This window comes from Dipodomys ordii, unplaced genomic scaffold, assembly GCF_000151885.1.
Source record: "Dipodomys ordii isolate 6190 unplaced genomic scaffold, Dord_2.0 Scaffold38, whole genome shotgun sequence".
Classification (NCBI taxonomy): Eukaryota; Metazoa; Chordata; class Mammalia; order Rodentia; family Heteromyidae; genus Dipodomys; species Dipodomys ordii.
The window spans coordinates 10,150,496-10,170,765 of record NW_012267254.1 but is presented as its reverse complement, the minus strand read 5'-3'; the positions used below and the strand labels follow the sequence as shown (position 1 = coordinate 10,170,765).

The following is a 20,270-nucleotide window of genomic DNA, read 5'->3' as shown; positions in this document are numbered from 1 at the left end:
TCTCTTTTCAATTAAAAACAAAAAGAGCGTTGCAATGATGCATGAACTCTGCTCATTAGTACTTCTCTAATAGTGTTGTCTTCATCATAGGTGTTTACTGATGAATTTTCTCTTGGAAAGTAGAAGAAAAAGTGCTGATGAGCCCACTTGATTGATGGTACTCTTTTCTGGATTTGTGCCATAGTGCTTTTGGTTTATTGGTGGTAACATACTCTCTGATACCACAACTGGCATTTATATTAATATCCTGGTAAGAAAAAATGTGTTAGAATGTGAGCTTATTAGTGTTTCTGCTTCTGATTTGATTCCCAAAGGAGATTAGGATAGAAGTTAATACTAAACAGTGTTTTTCAAGTGATGTGCTATGCTCATTATTTATACACACTAATGTCTATAGAAAACAGTCCATGAAGTAGACAACATGAATTCTTCAAATTTAAAAGCTAAAAAAATACTATAAATTAGTACTTTTTTTTTGGTCGATCATGGGGCTTGAACTCTGGGCCTGAGTGCTGTCCGTCACTCTTCAGCTCAAGGAGAGCATTCTACCACTTGAGCTACACTGCCACTTCTGGTTTTCTGGTGGTTTATTGTAGATAAGAGTTTCATGGACTTTCCTGCCTGGGCTGGCTTTGAACCGCTATCCTCAGATCTCAGCCTCCTGATTAGCTAGGATTGCAGGCATGAGCCACCAGAGCCTGGCTCAAATTAGCACTTTTTATATCAATAAAAAGTTATATTTCTGGTAATGAAGATTGAACCCCGGGTCTTATGCATACTAGACAAGCGCTCAAGCCCTATATCTAACAGCAGAGTTAATGAAAATCAAATGACTTCTCAATTAATATCATGTAATGTGAAAGTACTTCAAAACCTAGAAGTGTAGAGTAATATAACTTAAATCATGTGGAAAGACATTGAGAAGTAAATCCTGAAACTTAAATACAAGAATTGACAGAAAAATACTGGCAATTTTTTTTTGTTGTTGTTTTTCCTCAAAAGGTCACTTGAGCCACAGTGCTACTTTTAGCTTTTTCTGTGATTAATTGGAGAAAAGAGTGTCAAGGACATTCCTGCCCCAGTTGGCTTTCAACCGCAGTCCTCAGTTCTCAGCTTCTAGAGTAGGATTATAGGCATAAGCACTAGCACCTGGCCCCAAATATTTTAAAATAAATATTGGAAAGCAACTCATTTTTTCAAATTATCTTAGTATAAATCAAATGGAGTCTATCACTTCTCCTCCAACTATGCTTGAATTTTTCTGTAATCTTGGTTTCTTAATACAAGGGACAATTGCCTTTGAGGCTATAGTGAAAGCTCAGATAATTGCTTCATTTCATATTTTTGTGAGTGGATGACAGGAAGTGTTTATGCATCTGAGGTTTCATCTCTATACACGCATCTGATTTTGTCTTTGTGCCTGAACATGAGTACCTGTGTGCCTGTTGAGGGTTCTGTTCTTTTGTCCACGCACCTGTGTGTGTGTGTGTGATGTGTATGTGTGTGTTGGTGTGCCTTTGTGTTTCTGTGCACAAAAGTGCTGTGGGTGGAGTTATTACAATCAGTAGATCCATTTGATGCCCATATTTAAATGGAATAAGATTAATAATAAACTCAAATACCTGGTCTCCAATGGTATGTTGCTATTCAGGACCCAGCTGTTATGCAGATGGACAGAATCCTGTGTACTGGTTGGGGGAGCTGGAGCAGCTGGGCTAGGCTGGCTGCGGGTAGTCATTGATCTCCTCTGAAGAGAATCCGCTGTAGGGGGTGGCTTCCTGGCACAGGTGCAGGCATGCGGAGGAGGTGGTGGAGGTGGGAGGGGTCTGAAGGTGAACTGGTTGTGCGGGCTGTTCTGCACCTCTGAAAAGGATAGAAGAAAAACACAAAATGGAGACTTACTCTCGCACTTGGCAGTCAGGAAAACATAGCATGGTAAATTCCTGGGATTTTAGCTAATATAACCTATGGGGTAGTGAGGGAGAGTTTTAAGTTTATCTCTAAAATAGTCACTTCAGTTACAAAAGCATGAGCAGCATGCTTATGAAATGTAAAACATTCACAGTTACATTTACATGTAAATTCTTCACGGCTATAGCAGCTAAAAAGTAAATGAGGACTCCTCAAACAATTTGTCATAGTTTCTGCTACTGAACAAATAAATCATCAACAAGACACTAAGTTACAGAACAAAAATGAGCTGATTTCCATCAGTTGCAAAAACCTCACTTCAAGAAAACACCAGTGAAAGGTACAAATTTGTAGCAAGGAAAATCATTCAATAGATCAAATCAAAATACAAGGCCACCTTCTGGCTTACCTCAGGAAAGGACTCTAGCCTGCCTACACAGGAACAAATCCATATTTCAGAAATAAAGAAAAGAAAAACTCACAAGTGTGTATATCAACTGCATGAAATTAGTCTCTTTATCAGTCCCCACCTCACTCAAGAGTGCTACGTGTAAAAGGCGCTCTGAAGAGAGTTTATTCTGGTTACTATAGATATTTCCATGGCCATGCAAAGCACAGTTGGCACCCTCCCCTACTTGTCACACTTTACTAGGAGCTCTGCCATGTTAACATCAGCTTAGGCAGCAGGGAGACTGGATTTTTCTCTGCTTGTTCACAGAAGGGGCAGCCTAGGATAGTGGTTCTTAGACTTCTGTTGCTATTGTTTGGTATTTTTCCACTGCTCTCTGGCAGGCACATGGAAAAGCAATGAGTTAGAAACTGGCCCATGAGAAATACCCCAATTAAACCCTTTTGAAAAGAAATCATTACTGTAGCCGATAGTCACCTCTCTTCCACAGGAGAAATATAATAGATGTCAAGTGATTGCTTGTAACACCAGCACATTCTGGATAAACTTTGTAGTCAGCATGGTTTTGTCCCACCTCCCCAGTGACAGTTGAAAAGCAGAAAAAATGCCAGAGGCTTTCGATGCCTAGCAAAGGGCTCAGCTGGTTTGTACTGAAGCCCACTTTGCAGTGACTGATCATAGGCACAAAATCACTTCTTTCAATCTTTCCACCTCAGACATGAATTTTAAAGACATTGGCACAGTTTTCGTATTTTAAAATGACATTACTGTCCCAAGAGCATGAGAGTATGAAAAATTCTTGGATAGATTTTCTTAGTACAGTGGCACCCCTTTAAATAAATTTGCCATATGAAAACTTGAATTGTACAAAAGATAAGCTTGGAGAAGGGGTGGCAATCATTTTATGTAAAGTATTCTTTTAGATGGTCAGCTATCTGTGTATATTTCAAATGTTTCATGAATTTTCTAAATCATTCCCATTATTCCAGGTTCATCCCAAAACCCACATCTACTAAAAAGTCATCACTAGTACTTAACATCTCATTAACTTTTTTAAATCTCTGAGCTGAGGCTCATAACTATAACTAGAAGTATGTTTTCGATTCTTGGGAGTCATAGATGATAGAATGCTAGAAGTGATAGGACCTTGGAGATCCTTTAATTTTTTGCAGATGAGAGTTTGTCCAGACTCTTTGCAAATTAGTGGTATGGTCCAAACTAGAATGTCATCTGACTCCCTGGTCAAGACTATTCTTTGTATTGCATGTTTCTGTAATGAAACATCTCTTTTCCTTCATACATTTAGAGACACACAATCTTCTATATTTTCTGAATTTTCAATTTATTTTTATATGTCTGTTTTCCACTTTGACCACACCTCCTGAAATGTAGAAAGGAAGACATGTGGCATAATGCTACTCATATTGGAAAGAGGAGCATTTGGAGGAATGGCAACCTGTGTTTAAGTTTAGTCTCTGTAATGTAGAATAATACATTATTTGTAAGATGGATATAGTTATCTATTTCCTAACAATTAAATTTAATTATTGTAAAATCTGTTTGAACTTAACATATAAATAACTATTTGTTCATTGAATGTAGTAGAAGTATAAAACTTTACAATTGGAAAGAATAATAGGGATATAGCTACAGATGAAGAATCAGTCCATGGCCCATAGAGAAGTGATCTGCTCAAAGTCAACTTGTATGAATTGGCTTGCTCAGATCTGATGATTACTAGCTTAGTACTTTCTGTATAATGCTTTAAAAGGAGACTCTCTTTTGAGGATCCTCCATACTGCTTTCCAAAGTGCTTGAACAAGCTTACACACCCACCAACAATGTAGTAGGGTTCCCTTTTGACCACATCACCTCTAGCATCTGTTGTTATTAGATTTCTTGATTATAGCCATTCTGACTGGGATGAGGCGGAATCTCAATGTTGTTTTGAGTTGCTTTTCTTTTATGTCTAGAGAAGTTGAGCATTTCTTTATGTGTCTATTGGCCATTCTTATTCCCTCTTCAGAGAAGCCTCTCTGTAAGTCCACTTATTAATGGGGTGGTTGTTTCTTTTAAGATTTGTTGTTGGGGGATTTATTTTTTTGAGTTCTCAGTATATTTTAGATATGAGACCCTTTTCTGTTGTATGGATAGTGAAGATCTTCTCCCAATCCATGGGCTTTCTATTGATATTACTAGCTATGTCCTTTGCTATGCAGAAGCTCTGCAGTTTCATGAAATCCCATCCAACCTTTATAGGATAATCTTACCAGAGAAGCAGAAAATGTCCAAAGCTATGTACATATGACCATATAAGATGATGCTAAGTGAAATGAACCTCAAGGTTCATTTTATCTTTGTTGCTGTTGTTTTTGATGGACTATGTGATTTTTTTTGTTTCTTTTGTATGTTCTTGACTCATAGTATAACCCCTGTTGTCACTGTATTTGATTCCAGTGCCCTGCATTTTGTCTATACATTTTTCTAATTTGGGGAGGGGAAGGGAAAGAACAAAATGCTTAAATAGGGATACATATTGACCCATTGTAACAATGAGATGCACAAAACACTTAGTTGAAAACGAACTTTACAACTTGGGGGGGGGATGGTGAAGATAGGGAGGTGGGGAGGGAAGAGATATTAGGGTAAAAACAAAGATGGGGGTAACAATGCTCCATAGGAAATGTAGTTATTACCTAACTCACGTAACTGTAACAGTATCTTTACAATAAAAAAGACTCTCTTTTTTGACTTTAACACTTAGTGTTCTTCCTATAAATTTGGCTCAAGATCAGAGTATAAGGTATTCCTTTGACAGTTTATATATTTTGCATTGTTTTCTATACTAGATTATGCATTTATTAGAGCAAGATCATCTTCTGCTTCCTTTCTATGCCACACAACATCCAGCAAAGTGCCAAATACAGAACAATTTTTTACAGATACAGAAGGAGGTGATTGGTTCATGGGACCCAGAGAACTTCCGTTTGGCTGTCAATCTGATATAAACACTGGATATGTGTTCACCTACTTGCACAGGAATAGGATTTTCCTTTGTAGGTCTTAGTGGAATCTCTCCTAGAAATCAAGGTGAAAGATAATTATATCTTGAAGAAGTGATTTAAAATATAGTTCTTCCAAGGTGTGCATGTATTAAAAACAATAGGGACACACTACAGATTTTGTATCAAAGGTCATGTGAAGAAAAGGATTTAATGACCTAAGGAAATGGAAACAAATTGTGGGACTCCATGGTCATAGGAAGAAGAGAAAATCTGTTTCAGTTTTATGGTCAGAACACCTCCAGACAACAGATCTGCTTTCCACTATTGTAATGGGTAGGTGTTTCTTTCAATGCAATTATTAAAAAGAAAGTTCCAGTGCAGTATTGCTGCTCAAAAGAAGAAAATCAAGCTGGGCACCTTTGACTCTTGCCCATAATCTTAGCTACTAAGGAGTCTGACATCCGAGGATTGTGGTTCAAACCAGCCCAGGCAAGAAAGTCACTGAGACGTTTTATTTTTTTTTGGGTGGGGGGTCCGGTCGTGGGGCCTGAACTCTGGGCCTGGGTGCTGTCCCTCAGCTCTTCAGCTCAAGGCTAGTGCTCCACCACTTGAGCCACAGCACCACTTCCGGCTTTTTTCTTTTTTTGCTTGTGTGGTGCTGAGGAATCAAACCCAGAGCCTCATGCATGCAAGGCAAGCACTCTACCACTGAGCCACCTTCTCAGCTCCGTCACTGAGACTTTTTATCTTCAATTAACTACCCAAACAGCCAGAAGTGGAGGTGTAACTCAAGAGGTAAAGTGATAACCCTAAGATAAAAAACTCAGTGATCATGCCTTAGCCTTGAGTTCAAAACCCAGGACTGGCACCAAAAAAAAAAAAAAAAGAATCACTCCTGATCATGTGCATTTAATGCTTGCTAATGTTTGTTAAAATCTTTGCAACTATATTATTATTATGAAAAAGATAAAAACTTTATTTCAATGAAAAGCACAATCTGCCATCATTATATTTCCTTGTAATATTTCATAATATTTCATAATTATGGCACAATTATAATATTTATGTAATAGTTAGAAATATTGACTTTATATAGTCATTGTGATTCTGATACATTCATTCTGGATATACATGTATATGTATGCATATATTTATTTTATTTTTGCCTATATTACTATGCATTTTTCCCACATTTCATATGGAGAGATTTCCCTACTAGTTAATGTTGTCTTAAAAACTCTCACAATATTGGATTGCTAAATTGAATAGAATACATCCAGACCTCAAAGCCTTATGAAATGCAAATGATTTCACATTCATTCTTTTTTTTACCTCAGGAGAAAGATGGGGAATGCACTTGTTTCCTCCCAAATGAAGTGATTTAATCCTTGGCTCCGTGAAATGGGATTTTTCAACATTAAACACTAATGAAAAAAACATTAGTGTTCATTGTCAGGAGCTCTAGAGCACCAATTCTGGAAGGTTAAAAGCCACATGCAGTCACTTCCAAATGTAACTGGCAACATATACTTCTGTACCCACGAGAGAGAAGCAAGGACAAGGGAAGATGGTGACTATGCAAATGTGGATATCCAGACATACTTATAAAGCTTTCTGAAAGTAAACTAAGTTTTCAGATGGAAAGGTCTAATTCCCTAATACACATGGATAGAAGCCAGTTTCATGTTTGAGGTCCTAAAATAATGTGGGAAGATAAAATCTTGGGGCACAAATTCTCCCAAATTATAGACCTAAGGCATTTGGAGTTTGCCAGAGTTGCTAGAAGTATAACTCTTCAGAAACATTCCTTTGTCTCTAAAAGGTAACTGGAAAAGAATGTGTCATGTATGAATTTGTCCCTTCTTTTTGCAAAGAAACCTTTATTTGGATTATATTCAAGAAAGTTATCTCCAGAAATTAGAGTATCTCTGCTCAGAAACATTGTGGATACCTAACAAGGTTGCTGAGCCCTATTTGATGAACACATGCCATCAGTTCTGCTATAAGCCAATGCACACATTTTAAAAATTCACTGCACTATGAAAAATTTCACTTATGAAAAGACTTGATGAGAAAAATGGTGTTGGGTCACAGTATTCCAAAATACCACCAGTGACACATTTAAAGAAAAAAGGAAGCTAGTAAGATTGGCTTACTTGTACACATATTAGTGGTTATGAAATACATGCATCTTAATGGCTAAGAACTGTTAAATGTGATATTTATCACTGAAAAACATCTGCTTGTAAAAGTGAATGTTGGAAGGGTTATTAATGATGACTACTGTAAAGGGGTAGGAGGGTTATCTGAATAGGACAGAAGATTCTCATGTGTCATGTGAATGGGTGAGAATTCCAATACACATGGTGAACTGAAATCACTGGAGGATGCTTTAGATGTATGCCTGTGGCCATTTTGTGTATTCTTATATGGGTCATTCTGCTATACAGAGTTTTCTGAATTCATCTAGGGCTTTTAACCAATGGGAAATATGCAATTTGTTTTAAGTTCAAATTATTCCCAACCATTCCAATAGCAAGGGAAAAATTAATGTTTTTAAAGCAAGCAGTGGCAGAACTAAATGTATATGCAAAATAATTTTCTGTAGGTGTTAAAAAGAACTATTTCCAGTACTGCAGTAATGAAAGATAGAGCATTTCTCTTGAAAATTTTGACCACAAAGAGACATTACCACTTTTTTAGAGATCCTGAACTAAAATTTTCATTCTTTTCTTTGGTTACATTATGATAGTACTCCTTCAAATATGCTTTCTCCATAGTTACCATGCATTATGTGTTGCCAAAAGGAACACATATATTCTTACAGCTCAGGAAAAAGGTCAGAGAAATCTGGAATTATGTCTGTACTTCTTGGCCTTTTTCTGCAATTTGATGATGGTTGAGGAGGAGTATTTCTACAAATCTATTTTTATTTTATTTTTTATATTGTTATTATAAAGGTAATATATGGAGGCATTACAGTTACATGTCAGGTAACGAGTATATTTCTTTTTGGGCAGTGTCATCCCTTCCCTTTCTCTCTTCCAGTTGTATTTCCATAATTCTTTATCTGCATCTCTAGAGTAAAAAATGTCCCTCAAAACCATAGTTTTTCTTTGTATATGTGGTTTTGTGCATGTGTGTGTGTATATGTACTAGTTTATGGGTGTGAATTTAGAGCCTGAACGCTGTCCTTTAGCTGTTTCACTCAATGGTGTTGCTTGGTCACTTGAGACAGAGCTAAATTTCCAGATTTTTTGTTGCTGCTGATTGAAAATAAAAGTCTCAGGGACTTTTTTTTGCCTGGTTGGCTTCAAACTGCAATCTTCAAATGTTAGCTCCCTGAGTAGCTAAGATTCCAAGTGTGAGCCACCACACTGGAAACTGGTTTTTTTTGGAACTTATTTTTGGTGACAAATCTTGACCTGAAATGATATGTGGATAACTATAGTTTTATCTCATACAATATGTTTTCATAAAATAAAATGTCACAGTACCACACCACACGTTTGGTGTTGTGTAATATATAGTTTATTCTAAACATTGACTTTGTAAAATCTGTAGACAGAGAAATTCTGATACCAGTGTCAGAGGTTTTAAATAAGGATTATAGACCAGCATTAGTATTTAACCACCTTCCTTACAAGGCAATATTAATGAATTCTTATGAAGACCATTGTAATCTACATGTGTAAAGACCATTAGGGCACTGAGCATTATTGCCATAAGTACTTATGTCAAGACTCTCATGCCCAATTATAAGCCTGTGGTATCTTCGGGCCTCTTCTCATCTGCTCCTCTAGGCAGGAGAAGACATGAAAGAAAATAGGCTTAAATGAAAGAAGAGAGGTTTATTATTAATTATTACTACCAATTCTAAACATATATTTGCAGTTTGTAGTAATATACTTGTCCCAAGGAGTTCCATTATTTGGGAGGTGATAATTCATACATTTGTGAATATCTTTTAACTTCATAGTTTTCAACAATCATAAAATTAAGCACAAAGTGTTTGGCTGTGGATACTTCTTAATCTTATCATTATTAGGAGCTCAAGGGATAAGAAAGTAAGAAAATTGATTTTAAGAGGAAACTAGAATAAACAAATAGAGTTTATCACTTCTCCGGATGAAATAATACTGCTTTAATATTAATGTACCAATATCCTTACAAAAGTAGATTCATCATTTAAATAAACCACTAGATGGAAAATAGAACTAAAATCTATTAAGACTCTAATATCTAGCAAATATTTGTGCACATATTGGCATGTTTATGAGCCTGTCACAGACAACAGAAAGAGGCAGAAAGAGGGAGAGACACACCTAACCGCAGAAGATTTGTAGAAGCTCTGGGGGAAGGGCAGTAAGGATTTTTGATATTTCTTAATTTACATAGGTTCATTTTAATCCTGGATTACTGCACTCTGTGGGTTCCTACAGCTCTGAGCCACTATGCCTGCTCTTTGAGATTGTAAAGTACACACCTCTGAGAATTTTGGATGGCCTACTCAGTAAGCCAGGAAGAAAGATGGTATACTCTTTTAAACTTCTGTCAGGTTTACCTTTGTTATAACCAATAGGATTAAATAGGTTCTCTCCATTATTCTATGAACAGATGCTAATCTTCAAAGGATGTGTTGCTTTTCCTCTAGAAGTCTGAACTTTCTAATTTCTAGGTTTTATTTATCCCATATCCTATTCTGCAATCCATTGTACAAACAAAACAATGAGTCAATAATTCACCCAATGAATCAGAGTACCCTGGCAACCCATTTCTGTCTTCCTTGTAGGTTACAGGAGGAATATAACTGGGTTGTGCACTATGCTGACTTTACATTGTGCAATTAGCTGATCTGAGGTATAATAGTCAATAGTCCTGCCAGTAGCAGCTGTTTTGTTAAGTCAACCAACTCTCTGACATAGATTACTTGACAGCAAGAGAAAAAGAGAAGGCAGTGGTAAATACCATTTTGCTTTAACTAGGGAAGTAATCATGTTACCTAATTTTCTTGGTTGTAAAGATACAGGATGGATGCATCTTTGCTTAGATGTTCACAGGCATTTGCCAATGTTTGAGAAAAGAAAAATGGAGACAATATATTTGTAACCTAGCAGGTTAAGAATGTTTGACAAGAAATGTACTCACTAGATTACATATGTAACTATAACCCATCTGAACATCACCTTGACAAAAAAAATTAAATTAAAGCCGGGTGCTGGTGATTCATGTCTGTAATCCTAGCTCCTCAGGAGGCTGAGATCTGAGGATCATGGAAACTCCGTGAGACTCTTATCTTCAATAAACCACTAGAAAACCAGAAGTGGCACTATGGTTCAAGTGGTAGATCATTCTCCTTGAGCTAAAGAGGGCAGGTACAGTGCCCAAGCCCAGAGTTCAAGCCCCAGCACTGAAAAATAAAAATTAAAATCTAAAAAATTAAATTAAATTTAAAAAGATCATTTTTAAGTAGATTGGCAAAGGACTTTACATTATGGTATAATTTGGAATTTTCCATGTTAATATTTAAAAAGTATTCATAATATATTTAACAAGTAAAATTAATGTGTGGCCAATACCTTTTCAGTATGGTCTTGAAGCAAACTCCATTATCTAGCATGTACCATGAAACATGAAATAGATAATTGCCCTGTTTTATCTTATGCTGACAATGTTGCTGTGGTTCCCATTATTAGCCAGTGAAGTATATCAAAAAGAAAATATAAAAAAGTAATGATCCTTAAAGGTTTCCTATTTACTTATACTCAGACCAAAGTTATATGTAGTTATTCAAATTATTTTCAATCCCTAAGTTAATTATTTACTTGCAAGTAGGTAATGGAGGGTTATGAATTGATTGACAGTGAATCATTTAACAAATTAGCTAATAATAAGTATTGTGGAATTTTACAAAGTTTTCTTTTACAGAGCATCATTTTTATTGTCCTGTTACAAATGGTCACCCTATATTTGTTCAAAAAGCAAGGAATAAAAATTATTCTGTTATTTATTAAATTGGAGCTCTGAATTTTGAAGCACAAATCAGGGAAAAACAATGATTGTGCCTAAAGTTGTATGAAAAATATTTGTTAAATACAGAGAACATACTATTTTAATAGTTAGAGAAAACAAAAAGCAACAGACATTTTTTGAAACGTTTCAAATAGAGATTGAAGGAAAAATTGTGCTTATTACTATTCTACCTGACCACGGTTTGGCAGTTTGTTGGAAAAGATGCCTGGTATTCAGTAGTTCTTCCCCATCTGCACAATTGCAGAGACAAAGGAGCATTGACACCTGATGAGGAGTTCTACATCTCTACTTGAGGGATGAGCTTGTTATCTGTTAGCTTGTGGAGACTCTCATCTGGGATAAAGGGAGCAGATGGCACTGTTACAGCAATATTTACAAGAACTGGAGGATGCTCAAAATTTCAACCATGATTTGGCCATTGCTTTAGTTCAACAGTACTCAGCTACAGGATCAGAATACATCAGTCTTGTGTGATTGCTTGTTACTAATTTAGAGGACTGAAATTCCCAATTTGCTTAAGAAGGATTGATGAGAGTGGACTCAAGGTGATAAGCTCTAATAGTGCCACTTATCTTGAGTTGCATTTAATATCCTTTCCTAGTTGGTAAAGAAAGGAGTGAAGTTACAGTTAGTGACATGAATTGGAGGCAATCTTAACCTTAGAAATAATTTTAATAGTGGATTTCCATATGTGTAAGCTTATAAAAAGATTCTATGTTAACAATAGCAAGGATGGTTTGTTTATCTCTTACCCCTAAAAGAAAATGTAGAAGATTACAAAACATCCTGATATTTTCATAAGAGTGTTTTACACACATACATATTATTAAAATGTGTTGGGTCAAAAATATCAAGAATTATAGATTTGATTAGAATATTACTGGCTGCCAGCAATCTTTCCACTTGACAACTTGTAGGTAGCAGAGAGAGTCTTAATAATAAGTATGAACAGGAAAGTAACAATTCTGTATGTGGGACAAAGTTTTATTTCCTGTCATGAATTCAAGCTATGCATGTATTTGTCTTGCATTAGGATCTGGGTCTGAATCATCTTTATATATCCCACACAAAACCTTTCATTTTATTCAATTTGTTTATTATGTTCAAGTATATTTATTTAAATGAATTAAAATTTTTGAAGTTTGAATTGAATCAAGTTTTATTTTATAAAAAAACATAACAGTTGAAGCTTGGTTTATGATAGTCAATTAAGTCATTTGATTGTATCTTTTACTTTTCTATCAGCTGTTTAAGCACTGTAAGGGTACAACATGTATCTGAAAAGTTTTCTGTCAAAATGATCATTAATTGATACGTTAATTATTTTTAGTTTTTGTTTTCTCACATGATATATTAGTGAACTATTAAATACAGGTGTTGTAAACTTGAAGATCTATTATTAAACCTACCATATATATGTTGCTTATGCTATTTTAATATGCAATGCATATTTAACTAATTTTATTTAGTTCATTTTTCGGTTACATTACTGTTTATTTACCTGGATTCCCTTTTATTTAACTAGTTCTTTCACGTTACCTAAACAAAATGCAGCATTCTAAATGAACGTCACCCAGAATATAAAAAGCTATCTGATAGATTATTTTGTAATGATGTATTTCCAAATGTTGCCTCAAACTATGTGTAGATTACACTAAAGACTTCATTAACTGGAAGATGGCTAATGAAATCATGAAAAAGAGGCTCAATTAAGAGATATACTGATATATTGATATACATGTGTCTACTAAAGGATCAAGTGAAACATGTCATCAAAATAAGCAAATTAGTGAAATCTACTAGCACAGTGTTACAATGGACAGAGTAGTTGTGGTCTCAGCTAGCTCCTCCCCAACATGGAAATTAATGTCATATATAGATGCCTTTGGTAAACTGAAGAAATAGTTTGTCTTTTCAAAGGAAAAAAGTCTGTCTGCATAAACAGAGTGGAAAATGAGAATGTATGTTGAAGAAACTGAATATGTGGGGTATGGTGATAAATACAAGTAGTAAAAATCTACAAACAATGCTCTGTAGGTAGTCATTACATATACTTCCTTTAAGCAAATATCTAAAGCAAATTAATTTTTAGTTAAGCTCAGTAAACATTTGAAATATGTTCATGGAAAACTATTTTGGATGATAAGTGAGTGTGGACAAGGACAGAGGAGTAGTCAAACATTACTTATGTGAAGCAGTTTCTCAGAGAGCCCTTTTATGGTGTCAGTAGTACCAATGTCTGAATGCTTCTTCCCATATATCAATTCCTTAATAAGCTTGGACCACAGAATATGACTTGGGTTCATGAAATTTAGTTCAGATTCAACTTGGCTTATACTTTATTTACTCCTTAATGGTAAACAAGCACAAAAAAAACATAGCTCTATTTTTTTTACTTTTTCCAAAATGGATGAGTCTTTTATTTTTTTGTTTTGTTTTTTAATTTTTTATTGTGAAAATACCATATAGAGGGGTTACAATTACATGGGCAAGGTAATGAGTACATTTCTTATCAAGCATTGGTGCCTCTTCCTTTGTTTCCCCTTTCCATCCCTTCCCATCTCCCCTTCCCACCCCCCTACCCTATCCCCCCAACCCCTGCCCAGCCAAAGTTGTAAAGTTCATTTTTCAACATAACGACTTGGACATCTCATTGTTGCAATGGGTCCACATAGAATACTGTACCCAGCTAAACTTTCCTTCATAACCGAAGGTCAAATAAAAACCTTCCAGAGCAAAGAAAAACTGAAACAATGTATCTCCCCCAAACTAGCCCTACAAAGATACTTAAGGATGTCCTACACATAGAAAACCAACAAGACCACAATAAAGGCCAAGAAACAGCACCCAAACTGAGAATCCAAGAACCATAGGAAGAACAGAACCCAGTTGCTGCAGCCCCCAAGAAGGTCATGGCTCTATTTTGACTCCCTTTTTATTTCCTGAAGATAAGTTCTCAACTGGTGGTATGAAATGACACATCTCTCTCTCTCTCAGTGTAAGAGAGCAGTATTATATGGTTGTTGTTTCTATACAGCCTCATTGACATTCAGAAACTGATTCAGTTACTCAGGAAGTCATTTCAGGCAGGTTTAATGCCTTCAAATTGTTGCTACATTTGCACCAGGACAATGTCTCCTTCTAAGTATTTAGGTTACAGAGTGTAGGCATTTTCTGTTCATTTCTACCTCAGGATTTACATGGGCAGGTCTACCATACTCTATCACAGAGCCTTCTAGCCTACCACAGTGATTTTATTAAAAAATCACTTGAAGAAGGTACATACATACATACGAATGAAATATAAAAATCAAATAATTTGCCAGGCGCTGGTGGCTCATACATGTAATCCTAGGAGACTGAGATCTGAGGACTGTGGTTCAAAGCCAGTCCAGGAGGGAAAGTCCATGAAACTCTATTCTCCAATTATCCACCAGAAAACTGGAAGTGGAGCTGTGGCTCCAAGTGGTAGAATGATGATCTTGAGCAGAAAATGTCAGGGATAGCAGCACCCAGGCCCTGATTTCAAGCCTCATGGCTAACATTGAAAGAAAAATCAAATAGTTCCCTATTAGAATATTGCCTAATTTTCTTTGAAGTAGAATTTATCCCTGAATAATACAATATTACTGCTTTAATCACAAAACAAATGAAAGAGAGTCCCACCCCAGAAATGAACCAAGCCTAACTGTTATGGAAACTTGCACTCAGAAGCAAAAAGATAGAAATGTCTTGCTTTCATTGCTTTCTACTTAATACAATGAATAAATGGCAGAGTAATTTGCTGTTAATTTACTTACTCAGAGATACCATTGTATAAAACTTGTTTAAGTTAGTAAATACATTGTGACATTTTCCAACATTACAGTTATTAAGTTTACACATATTAGAATCAGACCAATTTGGATTTAGGTCACAACTCTGCCATTTACTAACAGCTTGATAATGATCAGTCAGATATTTTCAAGTTGCTGTTTCTTCAACTGTAAAATAGAGGCAGTAATAAATATTTTGTGAGTAAAATGTAGTGGTGTGTATAAAACAGTAAAGTATCTAGCATATGGAAAACACTAAATAATATTAAATGAATGATGAATAATTAAGCCAAACAAAATCTATAAAATTTGGGTCCTAAAAATTAGGCACTAAAATCCATAAAAATTCCAGTGAATAAACTAAGAGAAAAAGTTAACTAACCCTAAGTTATTTATTTGAAACTTGTGAATTGTAGTTGAAAATGATGTTTTGTAGTTTTCCTGGGTTTCTCCATTTCCCCCCAATAGTTTTAAGAAACTATTATCAAAATCATGAGTCAATAGGACAGTTGACTCCTATCCTTTATTCTTCTCCCAAGCACACCAAACACTCTTTATTGATTAGTTATTTTATTATGCTCTCAGTTCCTTTTACTTCAGATAACAAGCTCTGTTTCATGACTTTCATTTGATTGTTCTCAATGTGCTCACTTGCATTTTCCTCTATTAAGTGATTTTGGGGTGTGCATGCATTTCTAAAGGTCTGATTGCAATATCACCTCAGGATTTAGACATTAAAGCAAAGGATGTGAAGAAAAACATTTCCATGCATACAACATTAGTGCTTTGTATTTAGGAAGCACCTTTCATCTGCATGCCTCAAAGATTTTCACAAATATTATCAGATGCTTTATTCACTGGGCCAAGCTGCAAGCAAAATTGTCTTTCAAAGAATTCCATCAAAGTAATCAAACCCCATGAGGAAAGGAGTTGTGAATAGCTGGTTAGTGTCAGAATGTTCAGAAATATTTTAAAATAGTACATATAAAATGCCACCTAACAAAGAATAACTGCTACTTAGAAGTATTGCATTCATATGTAGAATTTTCACAGTAAATACATAAAGTTTATTGCATTGGCATCAACACCAGCAGCCTCCATTGCAAGTTAATAATATCTGAAGAATTTTATGATAGATTATTTGCTTCACAATGCATCTATATAAAATTATTAGCACATTGGATATTCATCATATCTTATATATTACATTTAAAGAATATGGGCACTGGGCCAGAATTGCATGTCAAAAGCTAAGTATTAGTACCTAGTAAACATAAAAACACAGTTACTGTTAATTACCAATAAAATTATAATTGTAATTGTAACAACTATTAATTTAGATTAGGAATCCACTGTTCTTTTAAAGAACTCAGTGAAGAGTGGGCATGTATTCACATTTGTTGCTGCTGCTGCTACTTTTCTATTGTCTGTTAAGGTAGGTACCCATACCGTATAAAGAAAGGAAAAGGACATCTCCCCTTCTTTCTAGAAATAACCACGCCCCATGGGGAGAGTCAAGGCTGTTCTGATGTTAAGATCACTTTCCATTCTCTTAATGAAGTCATTTATCCAGTCTTGTTATGGATACTATGGCTGTGGCTCTGATAATAAAACAATACCCAATTACTTGGGGGGACATGAAGACAGACCCAAATTGGGTACTATCCTTTTTTATTTTAATACATTTTTTATTGTAAAATACTGTACAGAGGGGTTACAGTTACATGATCAAGGTAATGAGTACATTTCCTATCAAGCATTGTGGCCTCCTCCTTTGTTTTTCCCTTACCATCCCTTCCCTCCCACCTTTGTAAGTCACATGAAAATTGACCTTGTTTTAAAATTCAGTCCCATTAGTGCTATGAAAACATATCAGCTTACACATAATCACTATAGAGATACCATTGGCTTTAAGTACTAGTTATCCCTCTATTGCCTTCCTCATTGTTCCATCTAACTCACATAACTAATATATTGTAAAACTGGACTATTTGAAAAATATGCTTACTATTGTGAGATTCTTTTTTGTAAGTCTTCTGAAGATATGAATTATTCCTGTTTCCTTGAAGGAAAGCACAGCATTTTAAAGTCATACATTGTGCATATTTTAGAGATGGAGAATATGAGGCTCAGAGAAGTGGAGAAGCTCCTCCAAGTTCCTGGGTATGACTACAGCATTAAACTAAATGAATTTTTTTCTTTTTGCACCAAGCCATGTCTCTCGGGCTTCAGAATAAACTACATCAGTTGCCCTTGTACAACACTTGCTGTTCAACTTATGGCAACCAAGGAACAGAAAATGTCAAATCTGATTCTGCCATGTAATAATTTATCATGTAATCTATGCATGTAATGGGTTAATTTATTTGTAAATATAATTAAATATGCTAATGTACACATCATTTAATGTTTCCCTTTAGTTGTCAGTACCAAGTAACCCAATTTTAGTATTAATTATAAAATTTGTGTGGTCCATACTAATAGTCTGTAACTTATTTGGTGTTGATTATGAAAATACCAGAAACATTTCCTTAGTTAATCTTCTTTAAAAAGGCAACAGAGCAATTTATTTATGCCATTTTTCTTCTGCAAATTAAAGCCTAACCTTATTTACTAATAAAATACTAAGGGAATAAAATAAAATAAATTCTAAATGTACACAACTGCCATCCATGATGACTCTCTCTGTATTTAGCAAGAAGCAAATTGGTTTAAAATGAGTATTATTATAATAAAATGGATTTTTGTAAACTATGAATCACATATAGGGAATTTTTTGTCCAAAAATACACTTCAGAATTGTGAAAATTAATGATTATGAGGATAGTTTAGGGTAATTCAACTAATGACTATATAAATAGTACCAATACATAGGTTACTTAGCAAAATAGGTCTAATGTTTTGTTATTTTATGTAAATCTATAGTATAATGTTTAATATATGTAAAAATCTAAAGTCTAACAATCTTATGAATATTAGATCTGGTTTTTGAAATATATAAATTTAAGAAAGATATCTATGTCAAGTGATAGGTATGTTAGCTAGCTTGATCATGGAAATAATTAAACAAGGCATTCAAGATAATATATTGAATTTCTCTATTATATGTGCTTTTCTATTTGTTAATGTTTTTCATTTAAAACACAAAAAATTAAAAATTTAGAAACTTGATAAAGATTTATCTACACAGAAACATTTGTGGTAATTTGTTATGTACAAAAAACAGAATCCTGGGGTTGGGAAGGTGGATCAGTGGTAGAGTGCTTGCCTTGCATGCATGAGGCCCTGGGTTCGATTCCTCAGCACCACATAAGCAAAAAGAAAAAAGTCGGAAGTGGCGCTGTGGCTCAAGTGGTTAGAGTGCTAGCCTTGAGCTGAAGAGCTAAGGGACAGTGCCCAAGCCCAGAGTTCAGGCCCCACGACCGGACCCAAAACAAACAAACAAAAAACCCAAAAACCAAAAACAGAATCCTTCTTTCAAAATGCATTTAAGAATTTAAATTTACATTTAACAATGTTAAACATATGATCAGGGATATCTTATAAATTGCAGGCCTAATGTATGTACTCCTTCATGTGGCCTATATTCCGTTAAAAATGATATTAGTTTATAAACATAACATAAGATAAAATAGAATGAAGACCAAAATTATATAGATATATATTTGAAATGTGACTTTTCATTGTATATTTTTATGGATTTTGATAACTTGATATACATAACTTCCTGTATTCTGAAAAATACAGCCTGATAATGCAATTTTTATATCACCATTATTTGAAAGAATTAAAAATGCCTAGCACATAAATATATCTTAGAGTCCTAAATATTACAACAAAAGTTCATTTGTATAGAATTCTCAGGAATGAAAATACCTTTAAAAAGGAATTTTTTGGGGGGAGAGATGGGAAGGGATGGTAAGGGGAAACAAAGGATGAGGCAACAATGCTTGATAAGAAATGTACTCATTACCTTGCCCATGTAATTGTAACTGCTCTGTATGGTATTTTCACAATTAAAAAAAGGAATTTTTGGAAATAAGCTTGAAAATATTTTTTTACTTTGTGTATCAAAGTAAAAAAATCAGCAGAGTGAAAATTTCTATGGAATAAGAGAAAATATTTACAAGACATATGTTAAGTATTTACAAACCATATGTTAAACAGATTAGAGAAGAATTTATACAACTCTATTAAAATAATAAAAATAACAATAACCTGATAGACATTTTCTAAAGAGAAAAAGAAGTATTTGAAAGGATGTGCAACATCTTTATTCATCAGAAAAATGCTAATAAAAATATTAAAAAAGAGAAAATAACAAATGCTGGTGAGAACATGGTAAAATGGATACTTTCATATTGCAAGAAAGTAAAGTGGTATAGCAGTATGGAAAATAATATGAAGGTTCCTAAAAAATTAAAAATAGAATTAGTATATGATACAATAATCTCACTTCAAGTACATATTTAAAAGAATTGAAAACAGAATCTCAAACTGATATTTTTCCACCCATATTCACTGCAGCATAGTTAAAATAACCAAGAGGTGTAAGCATCCCAACCACTGACAGATTAGTGAATAAAAAATTGTGGCACATATACAGTGGAATATTATTCATTCTTAAAAAGGAAAGAAACCCTGCCATTTGCATGCTTGAACCTAGAGTCTTTAAGCGAAATAAACCAGACACAGATGGACAAATAGGACTTCAAACTATACAAATGAGTAATTTAAAATACTTTAAAAACCCACAAAATCTTCAAAATAGAAAATGAGTTAACTTCTACAGAGATGGAGAAAAAATAGTTGGTCAATCAGTATAAGTTTTCAATATTAAAAATGAAAATGTTTTAAAAGCAGACACTCTGAAAACATTACAGGATGGACTAGGAGAAACCCTAGGTCTCCTAGGCACAAAGACATTAATTGTTGGGGATTTTAACACACCACTCACCCCACTAGATAAATCAACTCGGCAAAAACTCAACAGAGAGACCGTAGATCTAAACAGCTGCATAGATCAACTAGACTTAACAGACATCTACCGAACATTTCACCCAGCAGCATCAGAATACACGTTTTTCTCAGCAGCAC

The 20,270-nt window shown here is 34.7% G+C and overlaps 1 protein-coding gene across 2 annotated transcripts in view; it reads right to left on the bottom strand.

The window, feature by feature from the left end:
• Positions 1-20,270, bottom strand: part of Tenm1 (teneurin transmembrane protein 1) — a 621,649-nt gene that overhangs the window by 360,986 nt on the left and 240,393 nt on the right. For both annotated transcript variants that reach the window (XM_013018086.1, XM_013018087.1), the window contains one exon: positions 1,623-1,863. In XM_013018086.1, coding sequence (XP_012873540.1) covers positions 1,623-1,863 — 241 coding nt within the window. The remainder of the gene's footprint in view (positions 1-1,622; positions 1,864-20,270) is intronic.